Source organism: Xyrauchen texanus, chromosome 37 (genome assembly GCF_025860055.1).
Source record: "Xyrauchen texanus isolate HMW12.3.18 chromosome 37, RBS_HiC_50CHRs, whole genome shotgun sequence".
Lineage (NCBI taxonomy): Eukaryota > Metazoa > Chordata > Actinopteri > Cypriniformes > Catostomidae > Xyrauchen > Xyrauchen texanus.
The window spans coordinates 25,728,173-25,740,677 of NC_068312.1; the positions used below are offsets into that span (position 1 = coordinate 25,728,173).

Below are 12,505 nucleotides of genomic sequence, written 5' to 3' on the forward strand. Positions count from 1 at the left end.
GATACAGACCAGCATGATCAGACCGTCTTTCAGCACAGGGCAGAGCAGGTGACCATTTTTTATGGTTGCTTCACACCAACCTTCACACAGACACACACAAAAAAGAACAGCACATAACCAACAACATAGGATGGATATGGAACCAGCATGACATAACAGCAAGGCCTACAATGCTACTCACTGCTGGAATTACATGTGCAGTGGTACTGTTGGAAAGTTTTCTCTGTCCTTACATAATGAACAAACACCTAAAAACCTTAAGTCTTTACACAAAGCCCTTTTCTGGCCTGTGCCAGATTTCAATATCTGAGTGTTACCTTGGCTCATTGGCGTTGCTTTGCTTGAGAATGTAAGACAAGAAAATGCAAGGTAATGCAAGGTTTAGCAACTTAAATGTAGGCCAGTTGTTCTTCATTTCTGTGCTATGAAGGTGTTTATAGTAAGAGTATTCTTGAGAAATCAAGTAGAGTGTGCAAAAGTGTAGTGAAATTTAATTAAAGTTGAGATTGGTAGCATACAGTAAGTATATGCTTGTTGACTCCAGCATGAAATTAAACTCTCCTCATCTGGCCTTGTATGGTGTCCCAGTTAGAAATAGAGTTGTAGAGATAGTTCACCTAAATATGAAATATGAAGTATTTTTCTAAAGCCCAATTCTCCCGTATTAAGCTTTGCACATAACTTGCCCCACAGTGTTTGCGCAAAGGACATGAATTACATTTCAGATTGTGTGGCTTGTTAAGGATAGGTGTGCTATTATTTTTAAGCGATCAGAATTGTGATTTACATCTCACAGATGAAACAGTTGGGGAAAAAAGATTATCCTGCATAATTACATTAAAGGAGGGACCTGAGCCATTTCTAAGGACCAGCATATTTGGCGACAATATAAAGTGTCAATTGAGATTTTGCTATGTCGCGTATATCATGATATGTACATTTGTGCAGCATGGGCTTATCTATAAGTGGACAGGAATTCACTTGAGACTGAGAAAATTGAAGAAACATGGACAGGGTTTTTATTACGTTAAAAATAAATGTGCGACCACCCAAGCAAATCCATAGGCATTCATCTCATGTTTAGCGCTTTATAAGGCCTTAGTATGCTTCTCATCTGACACACGCATCTGTGTTTCATGTGATTTTCGAATGTGAAAAATAATAATAATAAAGAATGAGTAAGTGACCCTAAACTTTTGACCGGTATTGTATATTAGTAATGGGCTAATTATAGTGATGTTGGAGCCATGGCCTTGTTATTATATCCAGACATATTGAGCCTCCCCAAATAATTTCAAGTTGTGTTTTGCGTGAATAAAAAGGACCGCTCACGCTTTCTTTAGAAAATTGAAAAATCTTGTCTTCTGTGTTGTGGCTTCTTCCTATGGCACAGTAATCATGTCTGTCTCTGTCTCTCACTTTCTTTTTGTAGTGAATGCTGTGTTATCTGTGATGGAGGGCTGTCAGCTACTGTACTCCATACAGCCACACCCAGCTCTCACTCCCATCATGCATCTGCTCCCACCCAACATTCTGGTGTCTGGACATGACAGCATTCCCGGTGTGGTGCCGCCAACAGATGGCACAGGTAAGATAAATCAAAATGCCCCCTCTCAATCTATAATTTTAATGCGTGAAAAGGTTTAAATTGTCTTTAATGTGATAGATTTTTCCATTATAGTTATAAAACAATCAAGAAGCATTTGATAACTGCTCATCTGTAACAAGAGAATGTGTGTTGCCATGGAGACTGGAGAAGAAACCTTGCTAAAGAGCACTCCCTATTTCTCAGGACATTCCCTTGATTAACTTCAGAATTGCTTTGTGCCAAACCAGGTCATAAGTGAAGACTTTGGCCTTGAAGAAAAAGCATTCAGCCTTTTCGCAAATGTTTCTTCTCACAGCGCTATGCTCATGATTCATCTCCTTCTGGATTTCTGTTCTGAGCAGCTTTCTGTGGTGGGTAAAGACAACATTACGAACCTTAGTAATGAAGCGTGGTGGATTTCACCGTGGAGAGGGTATTGTAAGTCGACCACATTGTTGGGCTGATCCTCCACTAGTCCAGATATGTGAATTAAAATGTCTAAAATACAAAGCTCTGAAAATTTTAATTGAGAGTCTTTACATCATGCAATATTAATGTACAGTTACAGTTCTATAGTGTTATTATTTGCTTATGAAGATCAACATTCAACTCAACATTAAAATTAACTTCTCTTTACAACAGATGCAAAAAAGTCTTATTTTAGGGTTAGGTTAAATTTGTAGCCTACTGACAAAAATAAACTTTAATTTAAATGCCAAATGAGGTTTAAAGACATGGAGAGATTATCGGGCTGATCCCACTCTGGCACTGCCATATTTTTTCCAGAATTTTTTTAATCACTTATATGATATTAATTGTAATCGTGATACACCTTGAACTCCAACTTGTCACCCAGGATAGAGGAGGAAGAATGCCGCCATAGATGCCTCACCTCTGAAGGATGTGTTCAAGACCCTCACCAACATCCACCAGTCACAGCATTAGGCCCTCCTCAAGCTGTATGCAGAGCAGGAACAATGGTTCATCGCTGCCCCAGGAGGGGGCTACCGCTGTGACCCCGTGACCGCCCCGCCGCATTTTTCACTCATCAAGATGGGGTCCCATGACTATCCGAGGCCTTCCTGGAGCTCTTTGAGCAGATGGCAGGGGCATGCGGTTGGCCGAGCACCCAGTGGGTGGTCCGCATGTTACCACTATTTTCCGTGGAGGCTCAATTCACAGTGCAGCAGTTACAAGCAGAGAACCTCCTGGTGTTTGCTGATTTAAAGAAAACTGTCTTGCAATAGGTCGGCTGGACACCAGAGCAACAGCACCAATGCTTCCACTCGCTGACCCTTGGCGAGCATGTGCCGCCCATTTGCCTTTACCCAGCAGCTCTGGGAGGCCTGCCAGAGGTGGTTGCTGGCTGAGCAACACAACGTCAGACTGTGATCTACCTGGTGGTACTGGAGCAGTTTATTGCTCAGCTTCCAAGAGGGATGGCAGAGTGTATCCAGTGCCACCACCCCGTGTCGCTACACATCCTATTCACATATACACATCCTATTTTTTCCCATCCTATTTCTCCTCCCCAGAAATGGGGAGTTTTCATCCCAAACTGGCTCCCTGGCTTCGGGTACTGCGCAACCCCCCGGTTTCCCCTGTCCCTCTTTCACTCCCAGTTTGGTGAATCCGCCACCACAGGCGGGAAGTCTGGGCCAGTTTGCTGGAGCTGCGGGGAGCCATAATGGAGTTGGGGGAATTTGTCCGGGTCCCCGATCTGCCGCAGGCTGCCCCCTATCGAGCTTGGGCGTTCCACATACCTGTGAGTATTAAGGGGGTACATACCAGACCTTGGTGGATCTGGGTTGTAACCAAACCTACATCCATCAGTACCTGGTTCAAGATGAGGCTTTGGGTGCTAGACACAGGATGAAGGTGTGTGCATAGAGATATTCACGATTTCCCCTTAGTGTCCATCATTATTCAATTTAAAAGGAACAAGTATAGAATAGATGCGGCAGTTAGTCCCTGCCTCACCCATCCACTAATTTTGGGTACAGATTGGCCGGCATTTACAACATTATTGAGGGAGATTTGCATGGATGTGTCCCATAACAAAGTCTCTCCTCTGGCTGGGGATGCGGAGCCGGGGCTGTCTACGTCAGCTCTTCATCAGGATGACGGAAGGGATGAGGAAGTCTCGGCTTCCCTAGCCTTTAGAGGATTCCCTGCAGGGGATTTCCCCCTGGAACAGATGCGAGACGATTCCCTTAGGCATGCCTTTGACCAAGTGAAAATGACTGATGGTCAATGTTTTCAGCCAGACATTGCACTCTTATATCCATATTTTTCAAATATTAAAGATCAGTTGTATCGAGTGATGCAGGATGCTTAGACAAAGGAGGATACAACCCAATTGTTAATACCGAAGAGCTGACAGGAAATAATGTTCAAGCAGGCTCATTATTATCCAATGGCAGGTCACTTAGGAAAAGGGAAACACTTAACTGTCTAATGGCCCATTTCTATTGGTCAGGCATTTGCGGGGATGTCCGCAGGTTGTGTGCGGCATGCCATGAATGCCAGCTGGTAAATCCGCCATCCACCCCAAGAGCGTTATTGTACCTACTTCCATTCAGAAGAATTGTCATGGACCTCGTCGGGCCATTAGAGTGGACGGCATACGGGCATCGCTTTGTGTTGGTTCTGGTGGATTATGTAATGCGATATCTGGAAGCAGTGACTCTGCGCAACATCTCTGCATGTAGTGATGCAGAGGCACTCTTCAGAATAATCTCCCAAGTGGGGATTCTGAAAGAAATCCTCACTGATCAAGGCACTACATTTATGTTACGTGCAGTACGTGAACTGTACCAGCGTTTATCACCCTCAAACGGATGGCTTGGTCAAAAGATTTTATCAGATTCTGAAAAATATGATTTGTAAATTTGTTTATGATGATGCAAAAAATTTGTATAAGTGGCTCGAACCTCTATTATTCGCAGTTTGAGAGGTCCGACAAGCCTCCATGGGATTTTCCGCATTTGAACTTCTGTATGGGTGTCAGCCGCATGGCCTGCTAGACGTCCTAAATACAAATTGGGAGGAGGGACCTTCAACTTGTAGGAAAGAAATTTAATACATTCTTGACCTGAGAGCAAAACTCCACACTTTGGGGCAACTAACATGGGAGAATTTGCTTCAGGCTCAAGAATGACAAAGCCGAATATAATAGGGGCACTCGACTAAGACAGTTTGCACCTTAAGATAATGGCCCTTTGAGGTCACACGGTGAGTCATTACCTCGACTATGAAGTTAAGCGAACGGATAGGGGCAGGGCACATCAGATATACCACCTCAACCTCCTAAAACCATGTAGAGGTGGTCCTTGTGACGTTGGCGACGGTGCTACCCGAGAGGGAGGAGCTCGGATTGGAGGTGAATTTAAAGGCCAATCAAATAGCCCTGGTCACTTGTGGAGACCTCCGCTCACCGCCCCAACTCACGGAGGTTTCCAGGTTTTGCGAAAATAATTCTTTGACATGTTCTCGCCTCTCCCTGGTCATACGAATCTCATAGAACACCACATCAAGACAACCCCAGGGGTAGTGGTACGCAGTCATCCCTACTGCTTCTCCGAACACAAAAAACAGGTGGTATGGGAAGAATTAAAGGCCATGCCTGATATGGTAGTAATAGAAGAATCCCACAGTGATTGGGATAGCCCGGTCAATCTAGTGCTGAAGAGCGATGGCTCAGTCCAGTTCTGTGTGGATTATAGGAAAGTCAATGCGGTCTCTAAATTTGACTGCTTGATCAGTTGGGCACAGCAATCTTGTACTGGACACTGGATTTGACAAAGGGTTATTGGCAGATCCCCTTAACACCAATGTCCCACAAGAAAAACACCACACCGTTTGGCTTACACCAATTTGCGACCCTTTCTTTCGTTTTGTTCGGGCCCCTGCTACGTTTCAGCACCTTATGGACAGAGTCCTCAGACCACAGCTGCTTACGCCACTGCCTATCTGGATGACATCATTATGTACGCTAATGATTGGCAGTGGCACATGCAGAATTTGAGTGCTATTCTGAGGTCGTTGTGACAGGCGGGACTCACAGCAAACACTAAGAAGTGCACAGTTGGACAGGTGGAAGTACGTTGTGGTTCAACAGAACTTTAATGTAAAACGCAAATGTAAACAGTACAACGAAACATAGATGCACACACACAGACACATGCATCTCTTTCTCTTTTTCGAACTGGCATATCAGATTGTCCTTATCCCCCTCTCGGCTGATTAGGACGATGACCGCTTTAGGACCACTGTATCATACCTCCTCAGCGCCGCGACCCTCCCCCTGTGGCAAGGGCTTTTCTGACGGCACGTCTTTCTCCTATCCTGGGTTATGGCACCACTGTGGCAGACTCTGCCTTCCCTACCAAGGAGAAAGCAGAATCCAGAGTGAACAATTAAAATAACTTTAATTTCAAACTCAAATGTAAACAGCACAACGAAACATAGAGGCACACACATAGACACGTGTGTCTCTCTCTCGAACTGGCATCTCCGACTCGTCCTTATCCCGCTCCTGGCTGATTCAGCGCCAGACGTGCATCCTCATGGCCCTACCACGCCCTCCTCCTCGTCATGTACGTTAGCTGAGGTTCCACTTGGGCCACAGGCATGTACGTCCCCAAATTGATGAGACCGCAGCGATTGCGGCCTGCCCGAGACCCAAGACCAAAAAGGAGGTGAGACAGTTCCTGGGGCTGGCTGGCTACTATAGAAGGTTTGTGCTAATTTTTCGGATGTCCCCAGCCCGTTGACTGATCTCATTAGAAAGGGAGCCCCAGACCCAGTCCAGTGGATGGAACTGTGCCAACAGGCTTTTATGCAGGTGGGCAGGCTGGATGGCTCCCTGGTCTGAGTCGGACGATGGGGGTATGTGGTGGTGTGGGAGTGGTCAATGATAGTCTCTAACAGCTGTTTGTCATTGCAGTGAGAGTTGGAGATGGAGCGAGACAGATGCCAGTGTCTGTATGGGCCAGGGCTGTGTCAATGTCCATGGCATGGGTAACTCCCACATCTGTTAGAGCACCGTTAATGCAGACAAATATGTAAAAATTTTGGAGCAGTATATACTACCATCCAGCACCAACTTTTCCAAGGATGTCCCAGAATTTTCAGCTGGACACCTTTAAACCACATACTTGCTGAATAAGCAGATAGTGCGGGTGCTAGATTGGCATGCCTGCAGTCCTGACCATCTCCAATTGAGAATGTGTGGTGCATTATGAAGCGCTCAATACGGCAACAAAGACCCTGCACAATTGTGCAGCTGAAGACCTGCATAATGGATGAATGGGGAAAAATTCCACTTTTTAAACTTGGCAAACTTGTGTTTTCAGTGCCTAAATACTTAAAAAGTGTTATTAGAAGAAATGGTGATGTTTCACATTGGTAAACTCTTGACTGTACCAACTCTTTTGGAGTGTTGCATTCATATGATATAATGTTTACTTGTAGTGCCTTCAATATAGCAAAAGGTGAATAATATAATAAAAAAAATCACTCCTTTTTTTTATTACCATTTTTCATACTGTCCCATCTTTTTCAGAATTGGGGTTTCATATCTAAGGTATCTGAATAAAAAAAAATCAAAGATGTTTCAAAGAATATCAGCATGGTGTGGTGTTTGTTAGGGCCAGTTTGGATGTGCCAAACCAGGCAAATCCTGACAGTCATGTGACATTTACAAAAACTTGCCATGTAACCCTTTTCAGAATGCTCAATTTATTTATTTATTTTAGTGCAGAATATGTTCAAGCCCCATGTGTAAGCGTGCTACATTTTTAGACTTATCAAATAATCACTAACTCCTATGGCTTGGATATGCAGAAGGCTCCCTCAATGCATAACATTTGAAATTGTTTCTCAGTGAGACCCCCTTCTGCGAACAGAAATGGGGCCAGCCAAAGATCTCAGCTGGAGGCAATGTGGGTGTGATGATGCAGCCAGACACTACTCCAAATGAAAAAATATAATTGGTCCTTATTCTTCCTTAAGATCAGAAGAAGAATTTGGGCCACATGGAGCTCCATTATGCTGGCCTCAACTACAAGGATTTTGCCTAGCTTCTAGATTGCATTGAGCTTGTGGATCGCTCACGTGTGCCATCCTGTGTGTTTGTTTGTTTTTCATATTGATTTATTTTCTATGAGTAAGAGGATCTGTCAATCCAGAGGGTTCTGATAAAAAAAATTTTTACTGCCTAATTAATTCATTTGTTAAAATGCTTTAAAATTAATAACCATTTGCCAAAGAAAATAATTAAATGGATAGATGGAATTGGCTTTATGTGCAGGAAATGAGTGAAAAGCTAATTCTATTCGCTCCATCTTTTTTGCAGCAGACGTGCTGCGGAAGCCTCATCTGTTGAAGAGCTTCTCGTGTGTGTTTGAGGGCGTGCATGTGGCACTCTCCCCCTCCGTGGAGGTCTTTGAATCTAACCTGCTCCAGCTGCTCAATAGAGACTGCCAGAATACAGTAAGCTACAAAACCAACCAAACGTTTCATTTAGTACATACATATTCAATACATACATTTTTTCAGGCAAGTTGTACTTCTTAAAGTTTTGTAATGTGTATCAAAAGATGGAGTTAATTTTTATCGTTTAAAGGCTCAAATTAATGTGCTCAAAGTACAGTATATTTTGTTTGTTTCAGTGGTCTTGAACTTAATACTGACATTTATTGGAGTGGAAGCAATATTACGCACATGCAAAACTTCTGGATAAAAATGGAAAGCAGCTCTACTGAAAATACTAAACCAGTACACTTAAAATCAACTTAATACATTTATGTTTAGATGAGAACATAATCATATTGTGTAAAGTCCAAGTAAAATTCAACATCGTCATTAAAAAGTTATATGATTACATTGGTATGAAATGATTAAATGGATTCAGACTTCTAACGGATAGTGTTCACTCAACATAATTGCTACTCCTTGCTCAATTAACTTAATTAAAATGAGTTAATTTAACACATTTTTATAACATTTGGTCTTATCTTCATTTCATTGTGTACAATCCATCTATGTTTACTTATTCCAGTTGTGTTGGAACAATGTGAATAATATTTATTGCATCAAAGTATTGCTGAAACCGGGCAGGGAATTTGCATTACCCAGCATGTTTACATGGGGCTGGATTGGGAGAGTGCATTTTGAAATTGTGTTATTTTAATGTATTTCTACACAAAATGAAACAAGTAGGATAACTGTTAGTGTTAGGATTTTTTTTAGGTTACCATTGTGGAGAAGAGTGGAGCTAATGGTTAGGTTGAGGATGGGTGATTTGCCATGTTAATAATAACAGTGTCTCAGAAGCACCATCTTTGATAAAGTAAACAATCAAAACACAAAATATATACAATGTGCTAATATGTATTGTTGCTAGCTCGTAGCAAGCTGCAAAGTTCAATGGTGTTATTTAGACAAATCAAATTTGAAGAGGTTAACTAAATTCCTTTGGGTTTATTCAACACAAAATATTTGAGGGAAGCCTACATTTACATTTTATATTAAGGAAACTCCTTTTCATTGTGTGGAACCGATGTCCACAATTGAAATATGTAAATGGCGACATCTTTTTTCAGTGTGATGCCATTGTACAGATACATTTTTTGCAGGTGTATTTGTAACTCATAATTCATTCATTCTAGAACTGAAAGTGCTTGTTAATAGGGTGTTACTAAGATGAAAGTGGGAGAGTGGGTTTATTTTTTCCCTTAGGCTATGTCTACATTAATCTGGATACATTTGAAAATGGCGTTTTTGTTTCAAAACACTCTCCGTCCACACTAACGTTTTCAAGCGTTTTCCAAAAGTTGCTTGTGCACACTGAAACGCATGGAAATGCTTAAATTGTGTCACTGCGCATGCGTAAAATCCCACTTCATGTATGGTCTGATACACAATTGTCCTGCAAAAACCCTACGGTTTATCGGGTCCCGGGGTTGAAAAGCTATATTGGATATGTAGCATACCCGAATAGTGATTTTGGTATTGGAATGCAGGCGCATTCTTAATTCAATATTAATGAATTAAGAGTATCCATGCACATCCGTAATGTAGACTCACTCCTTGTGCGTGACTGTCTCAGTTAATCCTTACAAACACATTATACCCCTACCAAATCTCTCTACAGTCACAAACACCATCTGCTCCTTTTTTACCATAATGAATATCTAAATGAACAAAGTTAGTTCAATAAGGCTGTAGAAAACTTTGAGACCTCAGCTGACACCTGGGGCCGGTTGCATAATCATAGCCATTAACTTAAGACTTTGCCTAACATTTAGTCTGGCTAGCTAAAGACGCCGTAGAAAGCCGGTTGCATTAAACAAGCTCGCAGTTGTCTTTAGTAAGACAGTATAATTTGCATTGTATTGTAGGAAAAGACAATGAACAGCTTAAAACATTTTCTGACTGTGGGTGATCAATACATAATTTAATTTGCTGAAAATAGTTTATTATTAAAGGAATACAATGCTTCAAAATTGATTGTAACAATTTTAGTGATTTTAACCCAAATAATAAAAAACATAAGTAATTTTGTTACCAACGTAGAAGTCAAAGTCTTCAACAAAGTCTAAACTTATGCCAACTGAAGCCCCCACTAGCTCAGCTAACAGTTATTTTCAATGGAACCATAGATTGTAAACAAAAGTTAGCCTATGGGTGTGCTGTCTTAAATTTTGGTCTTAAATTAGACAGATCTAAGTTTTTATGCAACTGACTGAAACATTTTAGATAACTAACTTGTAAGACTAGTCTAAAACAGTTTTATGCAACTGGCCACAGACCCCTAGGCTAAATGTATGTGGCCATGGAAATAGCTGTCAGCTCTGCCAGTTGGGGCTTCAGTTGAGGGCTGATAGGGCTTGAGTTGAGACTTTGAAGAAGACTTTCAGCGGGAGGGGAACACCACTTGAAAGTTTGTTCCAAGCAAAAGATAGACATTTTTTTTCACAAAGAGCCATTTTACAAGACTATTAGTGAAGGGTACATTCATATAATGCTTTCATGCTCCCTTAGAGTGCCCACATCAAGAGATTTGTCCTTTTGAAGGGAGAAGGGCATAGGGATGATCACTTTCAGCTGAAATTTGCCCTTTGACTTCTATAGTGGTAACTAAATTTCTTGTGTTTTTTTAATTATTTTGGTAAAATATATATTTTTTTTCATTAGAATACATTTTGAACCATTGTTTTCCTCTAACAACCAAATATTTTCAGCGAATGAAAACTGTATTGAGCGTCCACAGTGGGTCATTTTTTTAAAAGCTGTTCAGATTTTCCCACAATGCAACGCGAATTAGACTGTCTTATTATAGACAACTTTGAGCTTGTTTTATGCAACAGGCTTTCTATAATGTCTTTAGCTCATCAGACTAATTGTTAGACAAATTCTTACACACTATCTACACCGGGTGCATCATTGACGTGACGTGCCACAATGGCTTAAGGCTGTCTACACTGGACGTGTCGACTGTTCTAAACAGTTTATTTGTGCAGGAGCGCCAGCACGTGCAGTGCTAAATGGAATGCGACACCGGTTTATTGTCAGCGCAATGGACTCGCTGCAACAGACGCTCATATTTCCCTCAAAGCTAATTTTTTTTCATGAAGTTCTAAAGAATAGCTTTTTTTATGTGAATTTATTTTATTTTTATTTGTCTTTATTTCATTGTATTTGTTTATTTGAACTTTGTGTTGATGAACTAATATGAATTCATAAATAAGCACCAAGCAAGCTGAAGTTGTGAACTGTATCTGTTTATTATATTTTGCCATAGCTCAAACAGGGTTCACAAGGTTAATTTTATTAGCACTTGAGGATCATATGTAGGGTTGACTATATGATGACAAACCTTTCTTATTAGCAGACTTATCCTCTGCTTGGCACCCCAAAACTAAAGTCAAACCACTACAATACTAAATCCAAGTGCACACTACAGAACTGATTGCAGACTGTATCATCAACCTCATCCTTGACTGAAACTACAATCCAGATATTCATTCATTCACATATTCAAGCATAGCAATGGGACAGTTTATTCGTGTCAACAAACAACATGAAATGGGCTCACACCTGTTATTGTATTGATTTGCACAGAAAGTGAAAAAACATATTTAAAAAATGAGACAGCGGTTCGGTATGTATTCGGTAAAATATGTTTGTATTTTCAATTTATTTTTTAAATCCTGCTTCCCAATACCTTTCTCACTTCTTGTGCTCTCTTTTCCTTTGGCTGTTGCTCATTGCTGGTCTCTCACTCATCAGAAAATGTACATGCAAGATGAGTTTCTGATTGATTTCTTTAGCAGCAACCCTGCTATTTGTGTCACTTTACTATCACCTGTGATGTGGAAAGGCACTCTGCACTCTCACAAAAGCAGATATCTCATGCAGACATCCTGGATCAGCAACTGATAGTTGTTATAGGCCAGGGATTGATTAATTCTAAATTAATAGTAGTACAAGATCTATCTTAATGCGTCGAGAACTGTTTTGTAACTGAATCATTACCCTTTGAATTGTAATCAAATCATGTGTCCAGTGAAGATTCACACCTCTACCATCAAGCTCCAAAAAGTATGGTTGTAAGTTGTCCATATGACTCGAGTGCTATATTTCAAGTCCTCTAAAGCCTTACAATAGCATTGTGTGAGGAAAGAAAAAATCATTTTGAGTCACCATTCACTAAATATCTTGCTAAAACAAAGACAAAGATTTTCATCGTCAAATAATCGTTTGATCTCATTTAACGCAACGTGAGATCATATGAAACTAATGATGGCGCACGAGAGGAGCATGGCAGCTCGCGCATGATTGTGGAGAGCGATTGAGGAGAGGAAGAAAACACATCTCATAGTCCAGACACACTCCAAACTTTCCAAACAT

At 41.1% G+C, this 12,505-nt stretch overlaps 1 protein-coding gene across 1 annotated transcript in view; it reads left to right on the plus strand.

Annotated features, from left to right (window-relative positions):
• Window positions 1–12,505, plus strand: part of nphp4 (nephronophthisis 4) — a 200,718-nt gene that overhangs the window by 37,942 nt on the left and 150,271 nt on the right. The window contains exons 5-6 of the mRNA XM_052108606.1: window positions 1,433–1,588; window positions 7,947–8,083. Of these exons, the coding sequence (XP_051964566.1) occupies window positions 1,433–1,588; window positions 7,947–8,083 (293 nt within the window). The remainder of the gene's footprint in view (window positions 1–1,432; window positions 1,589–7,946; window positions 8,084–12,505) is intronic.